Source organism: Pseudoliparis swirei, chromosome 9 (assembly GCF_029220125.1).
Source record: "Pseudoliparis swirei isolate HS2019 ecotype Mariana Trench chromosome 9, NWPU_hadal_v1, whole genome shotgun sequence".
Classification (NCBI taxonomy): Eukaryota; Metazoa; Chordata; class Actinopteri; order Perciformes; family Liparidae; genus Pseudoliparis; species Pseudoliparis swirei.
Genome location: NC_079396.1, coordinates 840,818 through 868,776, shown reverse-complemented (window position 1 = coordinate 868,776; position 27,959 = coordinate 840,818). Strand labels below are relative to the sequence as shown.

At 53.3% G+C, this 27,959-nt stretch overlaps 3 protein-coding genes across 4 annotated transcripts; all 3 read right to left on the bottom strand.

Annotated features, from left to right (window-relative positions):
* Positions 1–3,804: 3,804 nt before the first annotated feature.
* On the bottom strand, positions 3,805–4,809 carry nppb (natriuretic peptide B). Its single transcript, XM_056422099.1, has 3 exons — positions 4,641–4,809; positions 4,075–4,321; positions 3,805–3,982 (listed from the first exon to the last, which is right to left on the bottom strand). The coding sequence occupies exons 1-3, from the start codon at positions 4,743–4,745 to the stop codon at positions 3,966–3,968; spliced, it is 369 nt and encodes a 122-aa protein (XP_056278074.1). The 5' UTR covers positions 4,746–4,809; the 3' UTR covers positions 3,805–3,965.
* Positions 4,810–7,190: 2,381 nt separating this feature from the next.
* On the bottom strand, positions 7,191–8,219 carry nppal (natriuretic peptide A-like). 2 transcript variants are annotated; one of them, XM_056422098.1, is made up of 3 exons: positions 8,025–8,219; positions 7,624–7,930; positions 7,191–7,285 (listed from the first exon to the last, which is right to left on the bottom strand). In XM_056422098.1, exons 1-2 carry the CDS (start codon positions 8,106–8,108, stop codon positions 7,634–7,636), a joined length of 381 nt encoding a protein of 126 aa, XP_056278073.1. In that variant the 5' UTR covers positions 8,109–8,219; the 3' UTR covers positions 7,191–7,285; positions 7,624–7,633. The 2 variants fall into 2 exon arrangements, with proteins under 2 accessions (XP_056278073.1, XP_056278072.1); XM_056422097.1 differs by having other exon boundaries at positions 7,616–7,930; positions 8,025–8,217.
* Positions 8,220–11,857: 3,638 nt separating this feature from the next.
* Positions 11,858–27,595, bottom strand: clcn6 (chloride channel 6). Its single transcript, XM_056422069.1, has 23 exons — positions 27,010–27,595; positions 26,426–26,485; positions 25,819–25,884; positions 25,338–25,403; positions 25,050–25,116; positions 24,726–24,832; positions 24,363–24,489; positions 23,607–23,674; positions 23,430–23,488; positions 22,231–22,363; positions 22,029–22,142; positions 21,086–21,252; positions 20,751–20,862; positions 20,388–20,508; positions 20,061–20,214; positions 19,797–19,953; positions 18,427–18,533; positions 16,925–17,111; positions 16,062–16,222; positions 15,686–15,842; positions 13,805–13,912; positions 13,609–13,734; positions 11,858–13,381 (listed from the first exon to the last, which is right to left on the bottom strand). The coding sequence occupies exons 1-23, from the start codon at positions 27,082–27,084 to the stop codon at positions 13,301–13,303; spliced, it is 2,580 nt and encodes an 859-aa protein (XP_056278044.1). The 5' UTR covers positions 27,085–27,595; the 3' UTR covers positions 11,858–13,300.
* Positions 27,596–27,959: the final 364 nt, after the last annotated feature.

Here is a 27,959-nt window from a genome sequence, read left to right as displayed (position 1 = left end):
TGAGGTTCCTCTAGGAGCCTTAGAGATAGAGGAAGGAGATGAGGTTCCTCTAGGAGCCTTAGAGATAGAGTAAGGAGATGAGGTTCCTCTAGGAGCCTTAGAGATAGAGGAAGGAGATGAGGTTCCTCTAGGAGCCTTAGAGATGGGGTAAGGAGATGAGGTTCCTCTAGGAGCCTTAGAGATAGAGTAAGGAGATGAGGTTCCTCTAGGAGCCTTAGAGATAGAGGAAGGAGATGAGGTTCCTCTAGGAGCCTTAGAGATAGAGGAAGGAGATGAGGTTCCTCTAGGAGCCTTAGAGATAGAGTAAGGAGATGAGGTTCCTCTAGGAGCCTTAGAGATAGAGGAAGGAGATGAGGTTCCTCTAGGAGCCTTAGAGATAGAGGAAGGAGATGAGGTCTCTAGGAGCCTTAGAGATAGAGGAAGGAGATGAGGTTCCTCTAGGAGCCTTAGAGATAGAGTATGGAGATGAGGTTCTCTAGGAGCCTTAGAGATAGAGGAAGGAGATGAGGTTCCTCTAGGAGCCTTAGAGATAGAGTAAGGAGATGAGGTTCCTCTAGGAGCCTTAGAGATAGAGGAAGGAGATGAGGGTCCTCTAGGAGCCTTAGAGATAGAGGAAGGAGATGAGGTTCCTCTAGGAGCCTTAGAGATAGAGGAAGGAGATGAGGTTCCTCTAGGAGCCTTAGAGATAGAGGAAGGAGATGAGGTTCCTCTAGGAGCCTTAGAGATAGAGGAAGGAGATGAGGTTCCTCTAGGAGCCTTAGAGATAGAGTAAGGAGATGAGGTTCCTCTAGGAGCCTTAGAGATAGAGGAAGGAGATGAGGTTCCTCTAAGAGCCTTAGAGATAGAGGAAGGAGATGAGGTTCCTCTAGGAGCCTTAGAGATAGAGGAAGGAGATGAGGTTCCTCTAGGAGCCTTAGAGATAGAGGAAGGAGATGAGGTTCCTCTAGGAGCCTTAGAGATAGAGGAAGGAGATGAGGTTCCTCTAGGAGCCTTAGAGATAGAGGAAGGAGATGAGGTTCCTCTAGGAGCCTTAGAGATAGAGGAAGGAGATGAGGTTCCTCTAGGAGCCTTAGAGATAGAGGAAGGAGATGAGGTTCCTCTAGGAGCCTTAGAGATAGAGGAAGGAGATGAGGTTCCTCTAGGAGCCTTAGAGATAGAGGAAGGAGATGAGGTTCCTCTAGGAGCCTTAGAGATAGAGTAAGGAGATGAGGTTCCTCTAGGAGCCTTAGAGATAGAGTAAGGAGATGAGGTTCCTCTAGGAGCCTTAGAGATAGAGTAAGGAGATGAGGTTCCTCTAGGAGCCTTAGAGATAGAGTAAGGAGATGAGGTTCCTCTAGGAGCCTTAGAGATAGAGGAAGGAGATGAGGTTCCTCTAGGAGCCTTAGAGATAGAGTAAGGAGATGAGGTTCCTCTAGGAGCCTTAGAGATAGAAGAAGGAGATGAGGTTCCTCTAGGAGCCTTAGAGATAGAGGAAGGAGATGAGGTTCCTCTAGGAGCCTTAGAGATAGAGGAAGGAGATGAGGTTCCTCTAGGAGCCTTAGAGATAGAGGAAGGAGATGAGGTTCCTCTAGGAGCCTTAGAGATAGAGGAAGGAGATGAGGTTCCTCTAGGAGCCTTAGAGATAGAGGAAGGAGATGAGGGTCCTCTAGGAGCCTTAGAGATAGAGTAAGGAGATGAGGTTCCTCTAGCCTTAGAGATAGAGGAAGGAGATGAGGTTCCTCTAGGAGCCTTAGAGATAGAGTAAGGAGATGAGGGTCCTCTAGGAGCCTTAGAGATAGAGGAAGGAGATGAGGTGCCTCTAGGAGCCTTAGAGATAGAGGAAGGAGATGAGGTTCCTCTAGGAGCCTTAGAGATAGGGTAAGGAGATGAGGTTCCTCTAGGAGCCTTAGAGATAGAGTAAGGAGATGAGGGTCCTCTAGGAGCCTTAGAGATAGAGGAAGGAGATGAGGTTCCTCTAGGAGCCTTAGAGATAGAGTAAGGAGATGAGGTTCCTCTAGGAGCCTTAGAGATAGAGGAAGGAGATGAGGTTCCTCTAGGAGCCTTAGAGATAGAGGAAGGAGATGAGGTTCCTCTAGGAGCCTTAGAGATAGAGGAAGGAGATGAGGTTCCTCTAGGAGCCTTAGAGATAGGGTAAGGAGATGAGGTTCCTCTAGGAGCCTTAGAGATAGAGTAAGGAGATGAGGTTCCTCTAGGAGCCTTAGAGATAGAGGAAGGAGATGAGGTTCCTCTAGGAGCCTTAGACATAGAGGAAGGAGATGAGGTTCCTCTAGGAGCCTTAGAGATAGGGTAAGGAGATGAGGTTCCTCTAGGAGCCTTAGAGATAGAGTAAGGAGATGAGGTTCCTCTAGGAGCCTTAGAGATAGGGTAAGGAGATGAGGTTCCTCTAGGAGCCTTAGAGATAGAGTAAGGAGATGAGGTTCCTCTAGGAGCCTTAGAGATAGAGGAAGGAGATGAGGTTCCTCTAGGAGCCTTAGAGATAGAGTAAGGAGATGAGGGTCCTCTAGGAGCCTTAGAGATAGAGGAAGGAGATGAGGTTCCTCTAGGAGCCTTAGAGATAGAGGAAGGAGATGAGGTTCCTCTAGGAGCCTTAGAGATAGGGTAAGGAGATGAGGTTCCTCTAGGAGCCTTAGAGATAGAGTAAGGAGATGAGGTTCCTCTAGGAGCCTTAGAGATAGAGGAAGGAGATGAGGTTCCTCTAGGAGCCTTAGAGATAGGGTTAGGAGATGAGGTTCCTCTAGGAGCCTTAGAGATAGAGTAAGGAGATGAGGTTCCTCTAGGAGCCTTAGAGATAGGGTAAGGAGATGAGGTTCCTCTAGGAGCCTTAGAGATAGAGTAAGGAGATGAGGTTCCTCTAGGAGCCTTAGAGATAGAGGAAGGAGATGAGGTTCCTCTAGGAGCCTTAGAGATAGGGTTAGGAGAGGAGTTTAACCCTATGTTGTGTCTTGGTCTGAGTCGGTGGTTCGATGCCCGACTCCGCTCGCCCATGTCCATGTGTCCTTGAGCAAGGCACTTGTATGACACTGTGGACCTTGGCTCCTCCCATCAGTGTGAATGATGTCATGTCGTGTTAAAGAGCTTTGAGTGGTTCCATTACCCAGAATGCACCTCTGTAGACTGCTCTGAGGATATGGGGTCAGATGCAACTACAGTGAACGTAAGAAGTGCTTCTGATGTAGGGAGGCCTTCAGCTGTGTGTGTTCGTGTGTATGTCTGTGTCTGTGTGTGTCTGTGTGTGTGTCTGTGTGTCTGTGTGTGTCCATAGATCTGTGTGTGTGTAAGTGTGTGTCTGTGTGTGTGTGTGTGTGTACGTGTGTGTTCGTGTGTATGTCTGTGTCTGTGTGTGTCTGTGTGTGTGTCTGTGTGTCTGTGTGTGTCCATAGGTCTGTGTGTGTGTAAGTGTGTGTCTGTGTGTGTGTGTGTGTGTCCATGTGTGTGTGTGTGTGTGTGTGTGTGTATGTGTGTCCATAGGTCTGTGTGTGTGTGTCTGTGTGTGTGTGTGTGAGGTGTGTGTGTGTGTGTGTGTGTGTGTGTGTGAGTGTGTGTGTGTGTGTGTGTGTGAGTGTGTGAGTGTGTGTGTGTGTGTGAGTGTGTGTGTGTGTGTGTGTGTGTGTGAGTGTGTGTGTGTGTGTGTGTGTGAGTGTGTGAGTGAGTGTGTGTCCATAGGTCTGTGTGTGTGTGTAAGTGTGTGTCTGTGTGTGTGAGTGTGTGTGAGTGTGTGTGTGTGTGTGTGTGTGTGTGTGAGTGTGTGAGTGTGTGTCTGTGTGTGTGTGTGTGTGTGTGTGAAGCAACACTGTAGTTCAGAGATGCAGTTGTAAACATTTATTGAAACACTCGACATAAACAACAGTCCATTATAAATAAATAATACTTGTAATCCACCAACAATATTTAATAAATATGATAAATAAATAAGTTCAAATATAAACGGTGAAGCCGCTGCAGCTCCAGGAGTTAGATGGGGCCGATCAGCTCGTCTTCGGATCTGAGGAGCAGAGGAGAGCAGCGGTTATGATGGTGTGAGTTCCTGGTCCCTGAACGCCTCCCCAGGTGAGCCCAGGTGTGCGGCTCGCTCACAGTATCGGCCCACCGGGGTGCAGCCCAGCGAGCTGGAGGAGCCGATGCGGTCCATGCGGCGCCCGAAGCAGCTGGAGGACTTCCTGCTGGAGTCGGACCGGAGGCCCTTCAGGTCACGGGCCCCGAGCAGCGCCCTGATGGAGGCCTCCTCCTCCGGGCCCAGAGCCCGGTCCACTGAGACCCCCCGGTCCACTGAGACCCCCCGGTCCACATCCGGGACGGACTCCTCTAGTATGTGAAGGAGAACCTGCAACACACACACACACACATTAGGGTCATTCTGCTGATTGAAAATAAGGATTCACATCGAGAGGACCGGCCCCCAGACAGAAGCATGGGAAGACCCCGAGGAGCCGGTGGGGCATCATGATGCCCCAGGAGGTCTGAGCTCCGGTTTAACTTCATGGGCCACGTGTGACCCAGAGGCCCCGTGAGTTTCACTCGTGGCCCCAGAGCTCCGGACAGGAAGTGATCATCTCCATCCAGTCTCTGAGAGAAGAGGCTGCAGAGGTCCTCCACAGGGACCCGGGTCCCCCAGAACCCAGAACCCCCACCTGAAGACTCACCTTGAAGAGGTCCAGGTCGGAGTCCGTGAGCCCGGTGCTGACGGGGTGTGAGCTGCACAGCTGCAGCAAAAGCAGGAGGCCCCACAGGGGGGCGCGGGGCCGCATGTTCCTGGGAGATCCTGCTGGGGTCCGAGATGAAGATGCTCCTCTTCCTCTCTCCTCTTCCTCTCTGGGAGCTGTTTGGATGCCGGAGCCTCAGCTGCTCTTTTATAGCCGGACCCACGGAGCGATGCCGGGAACCGGACCGGCATTCCTGACACCTGCTCTGATAACGGAGCTGTCGGAAACGTCTCCTTTTAAAGCGCTGCCTCCTCCAGGAGGAGCGCCGCGTGGGGGGCCAGCCTCCGGACCGCAGGACCTCCATCCAGACCTCCAGGCCTCCAGACCTCCAGGCCTCCAGACATCCAGACCTCCAGGCCTCCAGACATCCAGGCCTCCAGACATCCAGACATCCAGGCCTCCAGACATCCAGGCCTCCAGACCTCCAGACCTCCGGACCTCCAGGCCTCCAGACCTCCAGACATCCAGGCCTCCAGACATCCAGGCCTCCAGACCTCCAGACATCCAGGCCTCCAGACCTCCAGACATCCAGGCCTCCAGACATCCAGGCCTCCAGGCCTCCAGACCTCCAGACCTCCAGACCTCCGGACCTCCAGGCCTCCAGACCTCCAGACATCCAGACCTCCAGACATCCAGGTCTCCAGACCTCCAGACATCCAGACCTCCAGGCCTCCGGACCTCCAGACCTCCAGACATCCAGGCCTCCAGACCTCCAGACATCCAGACCTCCAGGCCTCCGGACCTCCAGACCTCCAGACCTCCAGACATCCAGGCCTCCAGACCTCCAGACATCCAGGCCTCCAGACCTCCAGACCTCCAGACATCCAGGCCTCCGGACCTCCAGACATCCAGGCCTCCAGACCCCCAGACATCCGGACCTCCAGACCTCCAGACCCCCAGACATCCAGGCCTCCAGACCCCCAGACATCCGGACCTCCAGACCCCCAGACATCTGGACCTCCAGACCCCCAGACATCCAGGCCTCCAGACCCCCAGACATCCGGACCTCCAGACCCCCAGACATCCGGACCTCCAGACCTCCAGACCCCCAGACATCCAGGCCTCCAGACCCCCAGACATCCGGACCTCCAGACCCCCAGACATCCAGGCCTCCAGACCCCCAGACATCCAGGCCTCCAGACCCCCAGACATCCAGGCCTCCGGACCTCCAGACCCCCAGACATCCAGGCCTCCAGACCCCCAGACATCCAGGCCTCCAGACCCCCAGACATCCGGACCTCCAGACCCCCAGACATCCGGACCTCCAGACCCCCAGACATCCAGGCCTCCACCCGTCTGCCCACGCAGCGACAGGAAGTAGTGAAGACGTGACGGGTTTCTAAATGAGGGGAAGACGTCACCTCAGAGGAACTCAGACCGCCAGAAGGTCCTGAGAAGGTGGCATGAGCTCCACCAGCTCTCAGGGTGCTGACCTCTGACCTCTGACCCTGAAGACTCTCATCATGAACCTTACAATCATTTGTCTTACTTCTGAGTTTTGGGGCTCAAATTTGATTCTGAACAACCTGAAGAGATGTTCTCAGGTTTTTTATGAAGATCTTAATGTAAACAAATAAACATATAAACATATAAACATGTAAACATATAAACATATAAACATGTAAACACAGCAGTAGGAGGTGTAGGAGGAGCCAGTGGAGGCTGGTCCTCCTCTGGTTGATCTGATTGGCTCGTGCTCCTCCTCCATCACCATGGATACGTGGTCACACACAGCGGGTCTCTTCTGTTGAGGTGTTGCTCAACACTCAGCCTGATTGACAGGCGCAGGACCAGCGAACAGCGCCCCCCAGTGGACACATAGAGGTACATGACCACGTGGTGGCCACGCCCCCTGCTTGACGGACCATCATGAACATTCCGACACGGAGTTCACTTTATTTATCACCAGTTGTTTTTAGTTTGACCCAGTGACGTCAGAGTCCAACACAAACACGTCTCAGAGAGGAAGTGACGTCAGAGTCCAACACAAACACGTCCAGCTACAGTTGAGATGTGAGGAACGTTCCAGACCAGACACGTGACATTACTGACACGTCCACTTGTCACAGGTGGAACGTGGAAACTCATTCATCGTGTATTAACCGTGACGTCACGTGATCATAAACAAGCGTTTAGAGTGGTTCGTGTTTCAGGTCACAATCTGTTCCCAGTGGTTGCCTCAGTCAGCATCACGTGACGTTGACCCGTCGGTCCTCGCCCTCTCTCTGGTGACCCCTGGAACCTCCGTCCTCCAGCCGCGCATGTCTGTCCGTAGTCCAGCAACGCGTGCATGTCTGTCCGTCCTCGAGCCGCGCGTGCATGCCTGGATGAATCACGCGGTTCCGAGCCGGCTGCACTTATTAACGAATGAAAAGCGTTCCCACAACGCACTGCGCGTTCATGTGACGTGCACGTGGCGCACACAGTCATAACGGAGACACAAGAATCTGACTTAGAAATAATCCAACAATAATAAAGAATAAATACAAGTCCAATAAAGTACCATTTAATACATCAAGAGAAACACAGCTGAGCACGTGCATGAGCGCGAGGAGCTGCGCGCGCTCCCGCGGATGGAGATCCAGCTGTTGGAGAACAAAGACACGTGACACACTATTAATGATGTTTATGGATCTTTAAACAATGATCTTTATCTCTGAACCCTTCAGGTCATGAGGCCCCCCCGAGCGCGCGTCGTCAGGCGCGTGCACGAGGCGGGTATTACACATTTAATACCCAGCACGACATGAATCATCTAATAACTGCTCTCACATCTCATATTATAATTATATATATATATACACACATGAAATATACATGTCTCTTCTCTCAAAGCTTCAGGACCACATCGCTTCTCTTCTGATATGAAAAAAATATGTTTTTGTAATCAGCTATTAAGCAGCTGATTAGAATACCTTCAGACCTTCAGACCTTCAGCACCCGAGCCCGCTGAAGGACCCGATCCTCTCGAGCCGGACCCCGAAGCAGCTCCTCAGGCCGCCCTTCTTGTTCCGGCTCCACGAGCGCTTGGAGGTCCTCTGGAGGTCTTTGAAGAGCCGCGCGAGGAGGTTTTCTTTAGCCTCCAGGACCGAGTTGCTGGGGTCGGAGGGGTCCTGGTCCTGGTCCTCTGGAGCCCCGAACCATGACTTGTCTGTGAGTCCATCCTTCTTCTCCTCTGAGGAGGAGTATGGCGCGGGGTGGATCTCCTCTTCCAGAAGCTGCTCCAGGCTCTGAGGAGTTATTAAAGTGTTAGAGAAGCACCTTGAGGAGGCCACTCACTCCTCCTCGTGTCCTCTGACTCCTCCTCGTGTCCTGGTTCCTTACCTGCAGGTCTGGGGGGGTCCTGGCTCCTCCGGCGCGCAGCAGCAGCATCAGAGCGGAGCAGCAGACCAGAGCACGCGCCTTCATTGTGGGATGTGAGGAGCAGCTGCTCGCGCCTCCTTTATAGCGACCTGGTTCTCCTCCTCTGGGCTCGCGCCAGGTGCGCCTCCTTTATGGCGACCTGGTTCCGTCACGAGGCTGCAGGCCAGTTAACGAGCTGTGACTAATGCGCCTCCACGCGGGAGCACCGGAGACCGGACTGTTGGGAAGGGGGGCCGGGCTCTGAGGGGGACTGGACTCTGAGGGGGACTGGACTCTGAGGAGGACTGGACTCTGAGGGGGACTGGACTCTGAGGGGGACTGGACTCTGAGGGGACTGGACTCTGAGGAGGACTGGACTCTGAGGGGGACTGGACTCTGAGGGGGACTGGACTCTGAGGAGGACTGGACTCTGAGGGGGACCGGACTCTGAGGAGGACCGGGCTCTGAGGGGGACTGGACTCTGAGGAGGACTGGACTCTGAGGAGGACTGGGCTCTGAGGGGGACTGGACTCTGAGGAGGACTGGACTCTGAGGAGGACTGGACTCTGAGGAGGACTGGGCTCTGAGGGGGACTGGACTCTGAGGAGGACTGGACTCTGAGGAGGACTGGACTCTGAGGAGGACTGGACTCTGAGGAGGACTGGGCTCTGAGGGGGACCGGAATCTGAGGGGGACCGGGCTCTGAGGAGGACCGGACTCTGAGGGGGACCGGACTTTAAAGGGGGCCGGGCTCTGAGGGGGGCCGGGCTCTGAGGAGGACCGGACTCTGAGGGGGACCGGACTCTGAGGGGGACCGGACTCTGAGGGGGACCGGGCTCTGAGGGGGACCGGACTCTGAGGGGGACCGGACTCTGAGGGGGACCGGGCTCTGATGGGGACCGGACTCTGAGGGGGACCGGGCTCTGAGGAGGACTGGACTCTGAGGGGGACCGGGCTCTGAGGGGGACCGGGCTCTGAGGGGGACTGGACTCTAAAGGGGACCGGGCTCTGAGGAGGACTGGACTCTAAAGGGTGATGAGACTATAGAGTTTAGTCTGGATGCTAAATGATGAGCATCGTGTCTGAGGGACCAGAACCTCAGAACCAGAACCTCAGATTGAAGTCATCGTGTTGTGTAGGAATGCTTTTAGAAGAATGTGTTTCTATTATCAGTTCATCTGTTCACCTCCTCCTCATGAAGAGGGGATGAGCTGCTTCACCTCCTCACATGGACAGGTGGAGACAGGTGACAGGTGACGAGGGGACAGGTGAGGTGAGGTGGGGACAGGTGGGGACAGGTGAGGTGAGGTGGGGACAGGTGAGGTGAGGTGGGGACAGGTGAGGTGGGGACAGGTGAGGAGGGGACAGGTGGGGACAGGTGAGGTGAGGACAGGTGAGGTGAGGAGGGGACAGGTGAGGTGAGGAGGGGACAGGTGAGGTGAGGAGGGGACAGGTGGGGACAGGTGAGGTGAGGTGGGGACAGGTGAGGTGGGGACAGGTGAGGTGAGGTGGGGACAGGTGAGGTGAGGAGGGGACAGGTGAGGTGAGGAGGGGACAGGTGGGGACAGGTGAGGAGGGGACAGGTGAGGAGGGGACAGGTGAGGTGGGGACAGGTGAGGAGGGGACAGGTGAGGTGAGGTGGGGACAGGTGAGGTGAGGAGGGGACAGGTGAGGTGAGGTGGGGACAGGTGAGGTGAGGAGGGGACAGGTGAGGTGGGGACAGGTGAGGTGAGGTGGGGACAGGTGAGGAGGGGACAGGTGAGGTGAGGTGGGGACAGGTGAGGTGGGGACAGGTGAGGTGGGGACAGGTGAGGAGGGGACAGGTGAGGTGAGGTGGGGACAGGTGAGGTGGGGACAGGTGAGGAGGGGACAGGTGAGGTGGGGACAGGTGAGGTGAGGAGGGGACAGGTGAGGTGGGGACAGGTGAGGTGAGGTGGGGACAGGTGAGGAGGGGACAGGTGAGGTGGGGACAGGTGAGGAGGGGACAGGTGAGGTGAGGTGGGGACAGGTGGGGACAGGTGAGGTGGGGACAGGTGAGGTGAGGAGGGGACAGGTGGGGACAGTCTTCTCTCGGGGTCCTGTCGGTCTCTCCTCTCCACTGGGCCGTGCAGCTGACATTTAAATGTCTTCAGCCCTCCATTAAAGAACTGATGAGAACACATCAGTTAAAGGAGAGGAGGAGTTAACCTTGAGAGAGAGGGGGGAGAGAGAGAGGGGAGAGAGAGAGGGGAGAGACAGAGAGAGAGAGAGAGGGGGGAGAGACAGAGAGGGGGGAGAGAGAGGGGAGAGAGACAGAGAGGGAGAGACAGAGAGAGGGGAGAGACAGAGAGAGAGAGAGAGGGGGGAGAGACAGAGAGGGGAGAGAGGGAGAGAGACAGAGAGGAGAGACAGAGAGAGATACAGAGAGGGGAGAGAGAGAGACAGGGAGGGGGGAGAGAGAGACAGAGAGAGGAGAGAGACAGAGAGACAGAGACAGAGAGGGGAGAGAGAGAGACAGGGAGGGGGGGAGAGAGAGACAGAGAGAGGAGAGAGACAGAGAGAGGAGAGAGACAGAGAGAGGAGAGAGACAGAGAGGGGGGAGAGAGAGACAGAGAGGGAGAGACAGAGAGAGGGGGGAGAGAGACAGAGAGGGGGGAGAGAGAGGGGAGAGACAGAGAGAGAGACAGAGAGGGGAGAGAGAGAGACAGGGAGGGGGAGAGAGAGCGAGATGGATGGATGGATGGATTCATGATGAATGGATGGATGGATGGATTCATGATGGATGGATGGATTCATGATGGATGGATGGATGGATGGATGGATTGATTCATGGATGGATGGATGGATGGATTCATGATGGATGGATTCATGATGGATGGATGGATGGAATGTTCTCCTGGATGCAGCGTGGCCATAGCTCACACTGAGACCTTCACCTTCTGAAGGTCACATGGTGCGCTCCACTCTCTGGTGGCTTCACGTTTAAGCTCCTCCCCCTCCTCCACCTCTCCTGGCTGAAGCTCCTCCCCCTTCATGGCGCTCTGTTCCCGTCCCAGATTGCTCCCGGACTCCCACGCCATGACATCATGGCTTCCCGGCGGCGGTGGAAACACGGCGTGCCGAGGCCCTCAGGCCCCTGACCCCGATAAGCTCCTTCATGAGGCTGCTGCATATGGATGAGTCTATTCCTAGCAGAGGTCACGACCCTCACAGGCTGGGCCCACTGGGAGATGTTGTTCTATTACGCTCATAAGTATGGACATTATCACGTATATCAACATGAACCAATGAGCTGCTTCTAACGGGAACTAGAGATTCAACTGACCTTCATCACATGTAACGACTGCCTCCTCTTCTTCATCAGGCCTTCATTCACACGTGATGTTCATGTTTATGGATCGTTCTGGATATTAATCACACCTCAATAATTCTGTTTTTAGAGGAACTAAAGCTCAATAACACATCGACGTGGACCAATGAAGAGCCGGAACACCACCGGCTAACGAACATGAGCATGAGCACCACCGGCTAACGAACATGAACACCACCGGCTAACGAACATGAGCACCCCCCCCCCCCCTCATTGAGTCTTCACAGGACCCTAATGATCCTCATTAGGCTAACGAGGCCGATGTGGACGACAGTGCTGTGGCTACAGGCTTCATCATAACCAGGAGAGACCATGAGGCTCCGCCTCCACGGAGGCCGTGATGAGGTACTACAGGACCGCTTGCTTCTGGTCCTGTGAGGTCAGCTCTTCCGTGTCTCGTCCTCCTCCACCTAATTGGCTGATGGCCCTCAGACGACATCCAGCCCCCTTTATTAACTCACATGAAGACACTTATGAAGGAGCTTTATTAAACAATAAAGCACAGGAGACGTCTCAGACGTCCTGTGACACACGTTGCTTAGCAACACATCGTATACAAAATAATCTCTTATTAACATGAAGCAGAAACATGAACCACACGAGGAATGTTTGATGGGCATCGTGGTCCAATAATCAGAATGATAATAAAACAACAGGCTTCCACTTCCTCGTACTGGCCTTCGTCCCAGTGTTTTAGTCCCTTTAGTCCCTGAAGACCCTCTAGTCCATGAAGAGCCTCTAGGCCCTGAAGAGCCTCTAGTCCATGAAGAGCCTCTAGGCCCTGAAGAGCCTCTAGGCCCTGAAGAGCCTTTAGGGCCCTGAAGACCCTCTAGTCCCTGAAGAGCCTTTAAGGCCCTGAAGACCCAGGACACCGGACCAGGACTAACGTGTCGTATCCAACGTGGTCATCTGATGAGGACCTCCCCCCCAGAGTCCGGTCCCCCTGCTCGGGGCGAGATGAGGACCTCCCCCCCCAGAGTCCGGTCCCCCTGCTCGGGGCGAGATGAGGACCTCCCCCCCCAGAGTCCGGTCCCCCTGCTCGGGGCGAGTCTATATAATTATGTTCCCGTTTCTTACTCGCTAAAAATGGTACACTTACTGGACCTGTGCTGGTCCTCTAACCAATCAAAGCTCTTTAACACCTCATGACATCATTCACACTGATGGGAGGAGCTAACTATCATTCACACCCTGATGGGAGGAGCTAACTATCATTCACACCCTGATGGGAGGAGCTAACTATCATTCACATCCTGATGGGAGGAGCTAACTATCATTCACACCCTGATGGGAGGAGCTAACTATCATTCACACCCTGATGGGAGGAGCCAACATATATTCACACTGGTGGGTGGAGCTAACTATCATTCACACCCTGGTGGGAGGAGCTAACTATCATTCACATCCTGGTGGGAGGAGCTAACTATCATTCACACCATGGTGGGAGGAGCCAACACATATTCACACTGGTGGGTGGAGCTATCTATCATTCACACCCTGATGGGAGGAGCTAACTATCATTCACATCCTGATGGGAGGAGCTAACTATCATTCACACCCTGGTGGGAGGAGCTAACATTCCCTGTGACTCTGCTGCGTGCTCATGAGGCGTCGTGCCATCAGTCCTCTCGATGCTCATGAAGAGTCATCCGGGTCGTTTGGGGATCTCTGTGACGAGTAGAACCTTCTGAACTAATCTGGTTCTGTGAAAGTGTCCCAGTGTGTGAACCCAGTTCTGCCACTAAAGGTTCCTCAACTGTGAAGACAGAAGACTTGAAATGCAACAGAACCGGGTTCCCTGATGCAGAGAATGTGTGCTAGCTTTTAGGAATGGACAGAGACAGAGGCTCAGGATCGGGACCAGAACCAGGAGCGGGCTCAACAGTCTGGGCTGGAAGGTCCAGTCGGGTTAAATAGTGACGCTGTGCTGCCGCAGTTTGGCCACAAGGAACTCGTGGGTTAAATTATGCCTCGTGATGATTCCAACGATCTGAAAGAGACAACATGAACCACATTAGCTGCATTAGCTACATTAGCCTTGTTAGCCACATTAGCCTTGTTAGCCACAATAGTCACATTAGCCTCGTTAGCCACATTAGGCTAATGAGGCATAACATTGCCTTTAATTGGTGTTTCTCGCTTGTGTTTCCTGATCAAACACTTGGACCTGTAGAGTCCAGCTGGAGGACCCAGACCCCCCTGACCCCCAGGACTCACCTCTCCCACGCCGTTGACCACGGGGAGGTGCCTCAGCCCCATGGTCCTGAACAGGTTGAACACCTGGGAGACGTGGCTGCTGGGCGACACGGTGTAGGGACAGGGGTTCATGTAGGGGGCGACGTCCTGGAACACAGGACAGCGTCACACACACACACACACACACGCATCAGAGCGCTCAGGATTCGGACCGTACCACTATCATGCGGGGGTTGAGCAGCCCCAGGTCCAGGTCGTGGATGTCAGGGTACCGGGGGTAGTCCTCAGTCATCTCTGCATAGGACAACCGGGGCTGCGAGGAGCTCTGATTGGACGAGAAAGATCTGGTGAAGAAGTGTGTGTGTGTGTGTGTACCGACTGGCTCTCGGAGTAGCAGTGTGTGTGTGTGTGTGTACCGACTGGCTCTCGGAGTAACAGAGTGTGTGTGTGTGTGTGTGTACCGACTGGCTCTCGGAGTAGCAGAGTGTGTGTGTGTGTGTGTGTGTACCGACTGGCTCTCGGAGTAACAGAGTGTGTGTGTGTGTGTACCGACTGGCTCTCGGAGTAACAGAGTGTGTGTGTGTGTACCGACTGGCTCTCGGAGTAGCAGAGTGTGTGTGTGTGTGTGTGTGTGTGTACCGACTGGCTCTCGGAGTAGCAGAGTGTGTGTGTGTGTGTGTGTGTACCGACTGGCTCTCGGAGTAGCAGTGTGTGTGTGTGTGTGTACCGACTGGCTCTCGGAGTAACAGAGTGTGTGTGTGTGTGTGTGTGTACCGACTGGCTCTCGGAGTAGCAGAGTGTGTGTGTGTGTACCGACTGGCTCTCGGAGTAGCAGAGTGTGTGTGTGTGTGTACCGACTGGCTCTCGGAGTAACAGAGTGTGTGTGTGTGTGTGTGTGTACCGACTGGCTCTCGGAGTAGCAGTGTGTGTGTGTACCGACTGGCTCTCGGAGTAGCAGAGTGTGTGTGTGTGTGTGTGTTTGTGTACCGACTGGCTCTCGGAGTAGCAGTGTGTGTGTGTACCGACTGGCTCTCGGAGTAGCAGAGTGTGTGTGTGTGTGTGTGTACCGACTGGCTCTCGGAGTAGCAGAGTGTGTGTGTGTGTGTGTACCGACTGGCTCTCGGAGTAGCAGTGTGTGTGTGTGTGTGTGTGTGTACCGACTGGCTCTCGGAGTAGCAGAGTGTGTGTGTGTGTGTACCGACTGGCTCTCGGAGTAGCAGTGTGTGTGTGTGTGTGTGTACCGACTGGCTCTCGGAGTAGCAGTGTGTGTGTGTGTGTGTGTACCGACTGGCTCTCGGAGTAGCAGAGTGTGTGTGTGTGTGTGTGTGTGTACCGACTGGCTCTCGGAGTAGCAGTGTGTGTGTGTGTGTGTGTGTGTACCGACTGGCTCTCGGAGTAGCAGAGTGTGTGTGTGTGTGTACCGACTGGCTCTCGGAGTAGCAGTGTGTGTGTGTGTGTGTGTACCGACTGGCTCTCGGAGTAGCAGAGTATGTGTGTGTGTGTGTGTGTGTACCGACTGGCTCTCGGAGTAGCAGTGTGTGTGTGTGTGTGTGTGTACCGACTGGCTCTCGGAGTAGCAGTGTGTGTGTGTGTGTGTGTACCGACTGGCTCTCGGAGTAGCAGAGTGTGTGTGTGTGTGTGTGTGCACCGACTGGCTCTCGAGTAGCAGTGTGTGTGTGTGTGTGTGTGTGGACTGACTGGCTCTCGGAGTAGCAGAGTGTGTGTGTGTGTGTGTGTGTGACTGGCCTCGGAGTGTGTGTGTGTGTGTGTGTACCGACTGGCTCTCGGAGTAGCAGTGTGTGTGTGTGTGTGTGTGTGGACTGACTGGCCTCGGAGTAGCAGAGTGTGTGTGTGTGTGTGTGTACCGACTGGCTCGGAGTAGCAGAGTGTGTGTGTGTGTGTGTGTACCGACTGGCTCTCGGAGTAGCAGAGTGTGTGTGTGTGTGTGTGTGTACCGACTGGCTCTCGGAGTAGCAGAGTGTGTGTGTGTGTGTGTGTACCGACTGGCTTTCGGAGTAGCAGAGTATGTGTGTGTGTGTGTGTGTGTACCGACTGGCTCTCGGAGTAGCAGAGTGTGTGTGTGTGTGTGTGTGTGTACCGACTGGCTCTCGGAGTAGCAGACCCCTCTGATGAGCAGGGTCACCAGCTGTGACCTCAGGATGAGTCCGTGGAAGGCCAGCGGCCTGAAGCGCTCCTCCAGGGTCCAGTCCTCACTGGGGGACTGGTCTGGGTTCAGGTTCGGGTAGGGGGCGTGTCTACACCACCACAACAACAACAACAAATGAACAATGAGTTCCCTCTCATGTCTCACTTTAACCTCTTCGTCTTTCTCCCTTTCAGACTGAATGAATTGAGTCAGTCTCTGCTGCCCTCTGCTGGACAACATGAGAACTCTGAGGAGGAGACAACTCAGACCCAGGACTCCTTCACGAGGACTCCTACCTCCTCTGTCTCCTCCCTCCTCTGTCTCCTACCTCCTCTCTAACATCTGCTGCAGCAGGTCCTCTCCCTCCTCCGCCGGCTCCAGCGCCGCGTTCTGCTCGTCACAGACGTTCCTCAGCTCGCTGGACGGGTACGACTTCATGGACTGGCAGCGGCGCCGCTGCTCGCCGGCCCGGGACACCACGCTGGACTTCTGGAGAGGAGAACACCAGAAGGCTTTGATAACTCACTGATGATTCACCTTCTCTCTGGATGACCTCTCTGATGACCTTCTCTCTGGGTGACCTCTCTAATGACCTTCTCTCTGGGTGACCTCTCTAATGACCTTCTCTCTGGGTGACCTCTCTAATGACCTTCTCTCTGGGTGACCTCTCTAATGACCTTCTCTCTGGGTGACCTCTCTAATGACCTTCTCTCTGGGTGACCTCTCTAATGACCTTCTCTGGGTGACCTCTCTAATGACCTTCTCTGGATGACCTCTGATGACCTTCTCTGGGTGACCTCTAATGACCTTCTCTCTGGGTGACCTCTAATGACCTTCTCTGGTGACCTCTAATGACCTTCTCTCTGGGTGACCTCTCTAATGACCTTCTCTCTGGATGACCTCTCTGATGACCTTCTCTCTGGGTGACCTCTCTAATGACCTTCTCTCTGGGTGACCTCTGATGACCTTCTCTGGGTGACCTCTAATGACCTTCTCTCTGGGTGACCTCTAATGACCTTCTCTCTGGGTGACCTCTAATGACCTTCTCTCTGGGTGACCTCTCTAATGACCTTCTCTCTGGGTGACCTCTCTAATGACCTTCTCTCTGGGTGACCTCTCTAATGACCTTCTCTCTGGATGACCTCTCTAATGACCTTCTCTCTGGGTGACCTGTGATGAGCATCTCTTGACCTTGAAGTGCACGTTGTTGCTGACCAGGATGTTCCCCTTCATGAAGTCGCGTTGGTTCTGCCGGTTCTCGGTGACCACGGGGAAGGCGTGGTGCACCGTGGTGCGCAGGATGCTGACCAGGGACTGGATCCGGGTGTGAGGGTACACATAGGTCAGGTTGGGCTCCATGATGTCACTGGCCGTCAGCCTGGAGGAGACAGCTCATTTTATATATATACACACACACATATATATATATATACATATATGTGTGTGTGTGTATATATACTAGGGCTGTCAGCGTTAACGCGTTAATCTATGAGATTAATTTGGCCGCGTTAACGCACTAAAATATTTTAACGCAATTAACGCAACTTTGTTTACTTCCGGTGTTCGTTTAAGTTGTTTCACTCCTCTGAGTGTCAAGCCGCGGCAGTACGGTTTAACACTGTTTCCGTTTTTAAAACAATTATTTCTCCTCGAAGATAAGGAGCAGAAATCAGTTTAACTCGTGGATGAATCAGTCGGGTTTCCTCCTGCTCCTCCTTCCTCCCGTCTCCCCCTCTGACACACAGAGGAACGGAGGGGCGACGTGTCGGGGGACGCGGCGCGGAAAGAACTCGACACACGAAACCTTCACCGTGATTGGTCAATCCGTTTGTCTGTCAACATTTTGGGGAAAAAACAACCAATGAACACTCAGTAAATCACAAAGGACCTCCCACCTCACAGGTGAGGCTCATTAGCAGCCTGTCAGTCAGAGAGCAGAGAACACGCCACCAGGACAACTGAGCCTCATTGAATAGAGCTGAGATTGTGCTGGAATGTTTGATGTAGAACACGTGGGGGTGTGTCACATGCAAACGCCTTTAAAAGGTGAATTTAATTTTTTTTAATGTATAAAATGCCCCCAGCCTCCAGAGGGTTAACGTGACATATGTGAATGTCAGTCAGTTACCAAGGCCACTGGTTCTGCTGTTCAGTGGTAAAGATGACAGGACCAATGGGGTCTCAATATACTTTTTTTTTTACTAATCTGATGTTTCACTGAAGAAACAATTTATCATCCACGATATTAAATACCTCGCTGGCACTTTATAGGTAGGAGCCTCTTTGAAACACAGCTCTGTGTGAAGTTTGGTCTTTAAAAAGAATGAACTTTTAACTGCGATTAATCGCGATTAATGAATTTCAAAATGTGCGATTAATTAGTTAAATTTTTTTAATCGATTGACAGCCCTAATATATATATATATACACACACACACGTATATATACATATCTAAATCTCAGTAGCCAACTAAATGGGTAAAGTACCTGTAAAGCTCTAACACTGCATGACATCATTCACACATGGTGGGAGGAGCTACGGTGCCACCTGTCCATCAGGAGTGACTAACACACCCTTAGAGCAGCTACAGGAGACGTGTGGGGTTCAGTGCCTTGCTCAAGGACACATCGACATGGACTAGTGGAGTCTAGTGGAGTCTAGTGGAGCACACACCTGTAGAGCCTCAGCCTACCTGTCCATCTCCACCTCCGTCTCCCACTCCAGCAGCGGGACTCCTCTCAGCTGGACGTGGAGGTCGTAGATGCCTCTGTTGAACAGGTCTCCGGTCCACTTGGCCACCTGGTGGCCAACACACGCCGTTACCACGGACACACAACAGGAAGTACATGACCCACAGACACACAACAGGAAGTACATGACCCACAGACACACAACAGGAAGTACATGACCCACAGACACACAACAGGAAGTACATGACCCACAACAGGAAGTACGTGACCCACAGACACACAACAGGAAGTACATGACCCACAACAGGAAGTACATGACCCACAGACACACAACAGGAAGTACATGACCCACAGACACACAACAGGAAGTACATGACCCACAGACACACAACAGGAAGTACATGACCCACAACAGGAAGTACATGACCCACAACAGGAAGTACATGACCCACAACAGGAAGTACATGACCCACAGACACACAACAGGAAGTACATGACCCACAGACACACAACAGGAAGTACATGACCCACAGACACACAACAGGAAGTACATGACCCACAGACACACAACAGGAAGTACATGACCCACAGACACACAACAGGAAGTACATGACCCACGGAAGTACATGACCCACAACAGGAAGTACATGACCCACAGACACACAACAGGAAGTACATGACCCACAACAGGAAGTACATGACCCAGACACACAACAGGAAGTACATGACCCACAACAGGAAGTACATGACCCACAACAGGAAGTACATGACCCACAGACACACAACAGGAAGTACATGACCCACAGACACACAACAGGAAGTACATGACCCACAACAGGAAGTACATGGCCCACAGACACACAACAGGAAGTACATGACCCACAACACAACAGGAAGTACATGACCCACAGACACACAACAGGAAGTACATGACCCACAGACACACAACAGGAAGTACATGACCCAGACACACAACAGGAAGTACATGACCCACAACAGGAAGTACATGACCCACAGACACACAACAGGAAGTACATGACCCACAGGCACACAACAGGAAGTACATGACCCACAGACACACAACAGGAAGTACATGACCCACAGACACACAACAGGAAGTACATGACCCACAACAGGAAGTACATGATCCACAGACACACAACAGGAAGTACATGACACACAACAGGAAGTACATGACCCACAGACAAACAACAGGAAGTGCATGACCCACAGACACACAACAGGAAGTACATGACCCACAGACACACAACAGGAAGTGCATGACCCACAGACACACAACAGGAAGTACATGACCCACAGACACACAACAGGAAGTACATGAGCCCCCCCCACACACGCGCCATGCCGGTACCATGAGCGTGATCATGATGGGCAGCCCGTATGTGATCTCGTTGGTGGATTCAATGAGGATGACGGTCAGGCTGATGGTCATTCTGACCACGCCCCCCAGGAAGGCAGCTGCTCCAATCAGAGCGAAGGTGCCCGAGTAGATGTCCATCCCCAGTTCCCTGATAGGACGGTCAGAACCAGGACAGTCAGAACCAGGACAGTGAAGCATGTCGAGCCAGTGGGAGGCGGGCCGGGCGTCAGAACATGAGCAGAACTCGGGTCTTACACTTTGAGGATGTTGGCGACCAGACGTCCGAACGCCGCCCCGCAGAGGAGGGAGGGCACGAAGAGGCCGCTGGGCACGGAGACGCCGTAGGTCCAGCACGCCAACAGGAAGTAGAGCAGGAAGAAGACGGCCAGGGTCACCGGGCTGAAGCTTCCTGGTGGGAGACCGCGAGAGGCAATCGTCATCCGGTCTGCGTCGTCGTCATGGTTACTGAGCTACGCTGCCTCACTACGAGCGGCTCGGTGCACGTCGCCGACGTCTACGGCGTTTGACTTCACGGAGACAACGACACGACGGAGCACCGGCACCGACCGGGCCGGGCCTCACCGTGCTGGTGGAACAGCTGGTGGATGGCCGCCTCCTGCGGGTTGAAGAGCAGCGTGGCCATGTCGTTGGACGTCTGGTTGGGACAGGAGAAGCGCCGCACGCCGTGCTCACCGCCGGACCGCTGGGAGCAGAGCAGCAGAACCATGGGGACCAGAACCATGAGGACCAGAACCATGAGGACCATGAGGACCAAAACCATGAGGACCAGAACCATGAGAACCAGAACCATGAGGACCAGAACCACACAGCTAGACCCCTGTGCCGGCGTTATTTCACCGTGACACAGAAAAGTTGAGCAAGAAGGACGTCTGAAAAGTGGGCGGGCTTAGAGGGCGTGTCTCAGCCTGCAGGGGGAGGTGTTACCGTGGTGTTTGGGGTGGCGGGCGAGGACAAGTCACGACACTCGCCCAACAGGATGGACGCAGCGAATATCACCACGGTCGTCACCATGGCAACCAGCAGGCTCTCCAGAACTCTGTGAAAAAAGGCATCGGATCAACTTCTGGAACTAGATTCATAATCACAGAGGAACTGTCCATGTGTCACCTGAGGGGCCATGTGTCACCTGAGGGTCCATGTGTCACCTGAGGGTCCATGTGTCCCCTGAGGGTCCATGTGTCACCTGAGGGTCCATGTGTCCCCTGAGGGTCCATGTGTCACCTGAGGGTCCATGTGGCCCCTGAGGGTCCATGTGTCACCTGATGATCTTGGCCTTGGGGTGGAGGTGCTTGATGCGGAGCTTGGCCAGGATCTTGTTCATGCAGTTGAAGAGCGCCCCCAGCAGGCCGCCCACCACCCCCATCAGCACGAAGAAGGCCAGGTCCACCACGGTCCACAGGTGGCACTTCTTATCTCCATCTGAGCACTGAGGAGGAGGAACACCACCAGGGTCAGAGCACCACCAGAGGAACACCACCAGGGTCAGAGCACCACCAGAGGAACACCACCAGGGTCAGAGCACCACCAGAGGAACACCACCAGGGTCAGAGCACCACCAGAGGAGCACCACCAGGGTCAGAGCACCACCAGAGGAACACCACCAGGGTCAGAGCACCACCAGAGGAGCACCACCAGGGTCAGAGCACCACCAGAGGAGCACCACCAGGGTCAGAGCACCACCAGAGGAACACCACCAGGGTCAGAGCACCACCAGAGGAGCACCACCAGGGTCAGAGCACCACCAGAGGAGCACCACCAGGGTCAGAGCACCACCAGAGGAACACCACCAGAGGAACACCACCAGGGTCAGAGCACCACCAGAGGATCAATACCTGATGAGTCATGGATAGCTCCGCCTGCTTTCGGAAGGCATCCCGACCTTCAGACGGTCCTCAGCTCAGTATTCTGCTGGAGGTCTAAATGTCTTTGATCTGAATTAAACTATTCGTATTTAAAATGATTATACTCAGATTAAAACATTCTATTCAACAACCTCTAAATGTGACGCGCTGGCCCTTTAATGACTCGCAAAACCACAGTTTGTTGTTATAACCATCAGACCGTGCGACCAGAGACACCGGTGACCTTGAGGAGGGTCAAAGGTCACCGGAGACGGTGGGTTACGATGAAAAAGGAGACGACGTGCTCCAGGATTACGGAGAGCCGAAGTGGGTTCTGGTTCTGAACTCTCTGAAGGTTTACCTTGAACTCTCCGAAGTCCAGCAGGCCCGGCAGCTGGAAGGAGCCCCACTGGCGGAAGTTGATCCCGGAGCGGAAGAAGTTGAGCGTGAAGGTGGCCGACATGGAGCAGAAGAGCTGCAACGACACGGAGCGTCAGGGCCGCTCCACGGGGAGCTCTGCTGCACGCCGAGGTCCGTCAGAGCAGCACCCCCTGGAGACGCACCACTTTCCAGGTGAGGGCCTGGTTCCAGAAGGAGGAGCCCTCCTCCAGGCTGAACAGGGTTCCTCCGATCGGGGCCCCGAAGGCGGCGGCGACTCCGGCAGCGGCGCCGGCCGACACGAAGTCCCTCTTGTCCCTGGAGAGCAGTGGTCAGCGTGGCCCCGTGGGAGGGGTCATGAGGGGTAAGGAGGGGTCAGGAGGGGTAAGGAGGGGTAAGGAGGGGTAAGGAGGGATAAGGAGGGGTCATGAGGGGTCATGAGGGGTCAGGAGGGGTAAGGAGGGGTAAGGAGGGGTAAGGAGGGGTAAGGAGGGGTAAGGAGGGGTCATGAGGGATAAGGAGGGGTCATGAGGGGTCAGGAGGGGTCATGAGGGATAAGGAGGGGTCATGAGGGATAAGGAGGGGTCATGAGGGGTCAGGAGGGGTCATGAGGGATAAGGAGGGGTCATGAGGGATAAGGAGGGGTCATGAGGGATAAGGAGGGGTCATGAGGGGTAAGGAGGGATCATGAGGGGTCATGAGGGGTCATGAGGGGTAAGGAGGGGTCATGAGGGATAAGGAGGGGTCATGAGGGGTAAGGAGGGATCATGAGGGATCATGAGGGGTCATGAGGGAAAAGGAGGGGTCATGAGGGAAAAGGAGGGGTCATGAGGGGTAAGGAGGGATCATGAGGGATCATGAGGGGTCATGAGGGGCCATGAGGGGCAAGGAGGGGCAAGGAGGGATAAGGAGGGATAAGGAGGGGTCATGAGGGGTCATGAGGGGTAAGGAGGGGTAAGGAGGGGTAAGGAGGGGTAAGGAGGGGTAAGGAGGGGTCATGAGGGGTAAGGAGGGGTCAGGAGGGGTCAGGAGGGGTCAGGAGGGGTAAGGAGGGGTCAGGAGGGGTCAGGAGGGGTCAGGAGGGGTAAGGAGGGGTAAGGAGGGGTAAGGAGGGGTAAGGAGGTGTCATGAGGGATAAGGAGGGGTCATGAGGGGTAAGGAGGGATCATGAGGGGTAAGGAGGGGTCATGAGGGATCATGAGGGGTCAGGAGGGGTCATGAGGGATCATGAGGGATCATGAGGGGTCAGGAGGGGTAAGGAGGGGTAAGGAGGGGTAAGGAGGGGTCAGGAGGGGTAAGGAGGGGTCATGAGGGATCATGAGGGGTAAGGAGGGGTCATGAGGGGTCATGAGGGGTCAGGAGGGGTCATAAGCTCACTTCATACCTGTCGCTGCGGAAGAACGGGAAGTCAAACGAGAGCCTCTGGAAAGAGATGCTCTGAAACTGAGAGAACACGAGGAGCAGCGGGGGTCAGTACGGGGGTCAGGGCCAGGGGAACCAGCACGGGGCGAGACTACCGTGACTCGGGAAGATACACAGGTGAATCAGAGGGGGGGGGTACCTGAGGAAGACCAGCTCCCACGATGGCTCCACAGTGGATCATCGGACCTTCTTTTCCCACGAACAGACCTGAGGACAGAGCAGCAGAACATACATGACACTGAACAGTGGTACTCCCTGTTCCTACTCCCTGTTACTACTTCCTGTTACTACTCCCTGTGAACTACTTCCTGTTACTACTCCCTGTTACTACTTCCTGTGGACTACTTCCTGTTACTACTTCCTGTGGACTACTTCCTGTGTACTACTTATTGTGGACTGCTTCCTGTTACTACTTCCTGTGGACTACTTCCTATGTACTACTTCTTGTGGACTGCTTCCTGTTACTAATTCCTGTGGACTAGTACTACTTCATGTTACTACTTCCTGTGTACTACTTGTGGACCGCTTCCTGTCACTACTTCCTGTGTACTACTTCCTGTGGACTACTTCCTGTGTACTATTTGTGGACTGCTTCCTGTCACTACTTCCGGTCACTACTTCCTGTGGACTGATTTCTGTCACTACTTCCGGTCACTACTTCCTGTGGACTGCTTCCTGTCACTACTTCCTGTGGACTACTTCCTGTGTACTATTTGTGGACTGCTTCCTGTCACTACTTCCGGTCACTACTTCCTGTGGACTGCTTCCTGTCACTACTTCCTGTGTACTACTTCCTGTGGACTACTTCCTGTGTACTATTTGTGGACTGCTTCCTGTCACTACTTCCGGTCACTACTTCCTGTGGACTGCTTCCTGTCACTACTTCCTGTGGTACCTCCAGCCACACTGAACAGGACTCCAGCAGCTTTGCACAGGAACGTTCTCAGACGGACGATTCCAGGAATCTTCACTCCGTTCAGATAACTTTTGATCTCCGGGATCCCCGAACCGGCCGCGACCGGCTGGAGACAGGAAACAGGAAACCAACATGTAGCACGTGTAGCACCAGGACTCAAATATCACACCAGGTCAAACATTGACTGTAATTAGTTAATTTAAATTTCTAATTAAGATGCTGAGGGAACTCTACTGGACCGATGAGCCGGGTTCAGGTCCCACAGCTGAACCGGTCTCTGAGCCGGTCTCTGATCCGGTCTCTGAGCCGGTCTCTGAGCCGGTCTCTGAGCCGGGCTTCTACCTCGATGAGGACCAGCATGCTGGCGATGAAGACGAAGGTCATGTTGAAGGCCAGCAGCTCCAGCAGAGACACCGGGAGGCAGCTGGAGGTACTGCACTGCTCCACAGCTGGAGAGAAGCTAAGGAGGACAACCACAGAGGAGGAGGAGCCTGAGGAGGAGGGGGAGGAGCCTGAGCAGGAGGGAGAGGAGCCTGAGGGGGAGGAGGAGGATCCTGTCTACAGGTGAGACGAGCTGCCCACCTATTGGTGGCTTACTGTAGCAATAAAACATTTAATATAACATATAATATAAACACTGGAGACAAACAGCATGTTAAAGGATACAATCTCCAACCACAGAGAATTTGATCTTGTTGAAGAGGCGCACAAAGAAGTCCACGAACAGGCCCACCTGAGGAGACCAGAAGACCTGGTGACCCCTGAACCTCTAGCAGAAGACCTGGTGACCCCTGAAGACCTGGTGACCCCTGAACCTCTAGCAGAAGACCTGGTGACCCCCGAACCTCTAGCAGAAGACCTGGTGACCCCTGAACCTCTAGCAGAAGACCTGGTGACCCCTGAACCTCTAGCAGAAGACCTGGTGACCCCTGAAGACCTGCTCCCCACACCTACCAGGCCCACTGTGACTCCGATGGCGAACATCATCATCCACCGGACTGCTTCATACTTTTTGGCTTTCTATGAGCAGATGAAGAAAATAATTAATATTAACTTATCAACTTGAGAATTGTAATTGAAATCTAGATTCATCTATATGAATATTTACACTGGTGTTTTTTTTCTTTGTGTCTAAACTAAAATAATTTATTTTTTAATATTGACCTTAAGCTTTGTGTTTAATGTCTAGTTCATTATTCGTAGAAGTTATTACATCTTCAGAAAGAATAAAACACATTATTGCGACACACATAAAATATTAGAAGCGAGTTTCTAAACAAGACAAATGGACTTAAGGAGAATATCTTTAAAATGAACCCCGAGGAACATTTAGTCTTCAGAGGATTCAGACGTGGTGAAGCCTCAGAGCACACGGCCTCCGGCATGACGGCAAACACCTGGGACACGAGTCCAGGACCGGGTCCACCTGTCTCACCTGGTTGTCCGTCCTCTCCAGAACCTCCACATAGGGCTCGTTGATGCAGCGGTCGTAGTCCAAGCTCTGTGAAGCAAAGGCTGAGTCACACCTGGTCCCTGAGTCACACCTGGTCTCTGAGTCACACCTGGTCCCTGAGTCACACCTGGTCTCTGAGTCACACCTGGCCCCTGAGTCACACCTGGTCCCTGAGTCACACCTGGTCCCTGAGTCACACCTGGTCTCTGAGTCACACCTGGTCCCTGAGTCACACCTGGTCTCTGAGTCACACCTAGCCCCTTTGTCACACCTGGTCTCTGAGTCACACCTGGTCCCTGAGTCACACCTGGTCCCTGAGTCACACCTAGCCCCTTTGTCACACCTGGTCCCTGAGTCACACCTGGTCCCTGAGTCACACCTAGCCCCTGAGTCACACCTGGTCCCTGAGTCACACCTAGCCCCTTTGTCACACCTGGTCTCTGAGTCACACCTGGTCCCTGAGTCACACCTGGTCCCAGAGTCACACCTGGTCTCTGAGTCACACCTGGTCCCTGAGTCACACCTAGCCCCTTTGTCACACCTGGTCCCTGAGTCACACCTGGTCACTGAGTCACACCTGGTTTCTCACCTCATAATCTTTCCGGGGAAGGATCTCATCTTCTTCATCTCGGAATTCCCCGAGGATGGTCTGGAGGAAAAAGAGGAACAGAACGTGTATCGTGACGCCTCAACAGGAGAGTAAAGCACCATAACACCAGCAAACAAACCAACAAACCACTAAACAAACCACCACCCCAGCGCCTGTCGTGACGCGTGAGGGACATCCCTCCACACTCAGCTCTAGTTGATCTGAAGTTGAGCTGCTATGAACACTGACAGGTAACCGGCTCAGAACAGGTGTGCTCAGGCCTCAGCTACACTGAGGGGAGAGGACTGCAGGTGGAGCGGGCTCGTGGTCACGCGCATGAACTGAAGACCAGGACCACGAACTACCGTAGCCAGGAGGACTCGAGCCTGGAGGACTCGAGCCCGGTACCAGTTCCCGGTACAGGTTACATGCTCAATGGACTTCAGGTGCACGAGCCTCGGAGCGGCGGGTGGAGCCAGAGGAGCGCACTGTGCTCAGTGGGAATATAAAGACATATAAATACATATCTGACTATTCAATAATAAAGAGTTCCTCGTTTAATGAAGTATGATACATGTATTTACCAGTTCCTCAGGCGTCCGCGTCTCTCCTTCTCTGCAGCAACATTGGCAACAAAAACAGTTCCCGCAACACGCCATCTTCAATGTTGTGTCACGCTGCGTTCAGGGTGTATCGTAAAACTGGCGAGTTGGTCTAAGTTTGAAAGATCAAGATGTCTCCGATAACCTGAAACGCCCATGTGGCGGTAGTAGATCAAACAGCGTGCTTTATAACGAATAAGTAGTCGCTGTGTCCTAACAGAGGATATTTAAATAGTTGTCCATTCTAGTTTCTCGGTTAACCGTTACATTTCCCATGACCGATAAATGCACCATGAGTAATGTCATGTGACGCAAAAGGCGGAGAAGTGCTCAAAAGAGTCAAAGCTGCGTGAACAAGCCGTTACGTTATCATAAACGCATCATATACTCTTGACAGGCAAAAGAAAGCCATGCCATTAGTTAACGAGCTGACTTTGTAATTGTGCATATCATATATTAATATTAATTCTTTAATGTTGCATTGACGCACATAATACTGCGTGGGATTTGTATAGGCCTATGTTATTTTGTGAGACTGAAATATGCGCACGATCGAGTCCTCCATGTTTAGTCGGGGTCAAGTTTCATCAACTGATTTGTATTTTTATGATGTAAAAAGAAATCCTCTTTCCAACTTTTTCACTTGTTAGTGGAGAACCCTAACGCGTTATTATTATTATTATAAAGACAATAATATTTATTGTTATTATTATTGTTATAAAGATAATAATATTTATTATTATTATACGGTCATATTATTATAATAAAGATAATAATATAATAATATTATTATAAAGATAATAATAATAACCCGCGGTGTTTAACCTTGCTTCCAGCAGTGCTCGAGAGGACGCGGCGGGAAAAAACGCAGCACGCGCTCTTCAACGCAGCTCGCGTTCCTCGACGCAGCACGCGCTGGTTCCCGCCCCCAC

Coding starts and splice junctions, on each gene's coding strand:
- nppb (XM_056422099.1), bottom strand. CDS start 4,745: ATGCGGCCCCGCGCCCCCCTGTGGGGCCTCCTGCTTTTGCTGCAGCTG. Junction 4,322..4,640: donor CCGACCTGGACCTCTTCAAG/GTGAGTCTTCAG, acceptor TGTGTGTTGCAG/GTTCTCCTTCACATACTAGA.
- nppal (XM_056422098.1), bottom strand. CDS start 8,108: ATGAAGGCGCGTGCTCTGGTCTGCTGCTCCGCTCTGATGCTGCTGCTG. Junction 7,931..8,024: donor GGACCCCCCCAGACCTGCAG/GTAAGGAACCAG, acceptor ATAACTCCTCAG/AGCCTGGAGCAGCTTCTGGA.
- clcn6 (XM_056422069.1), bottom strand. CDS start 27,084: ATGGCGTGTTGCGGGAACTGTTTTTGTTGCCAATGTTGCTGCAGAGAA. Junction 26,486..27,009: donor CGCGGACGCCTGAGGAACTG/GTAAATACATGT, acceptor TTTTTCCTCCAG/ACCATCCTCGGGGAATTCCG. Junction 25,404..25,818: donor TGGAGAGGACGGACAACCAG/GTGAGACAGGTG, acceptor ATCTGCTCATAG/AAAGCCAAAAAGTATGAAGC.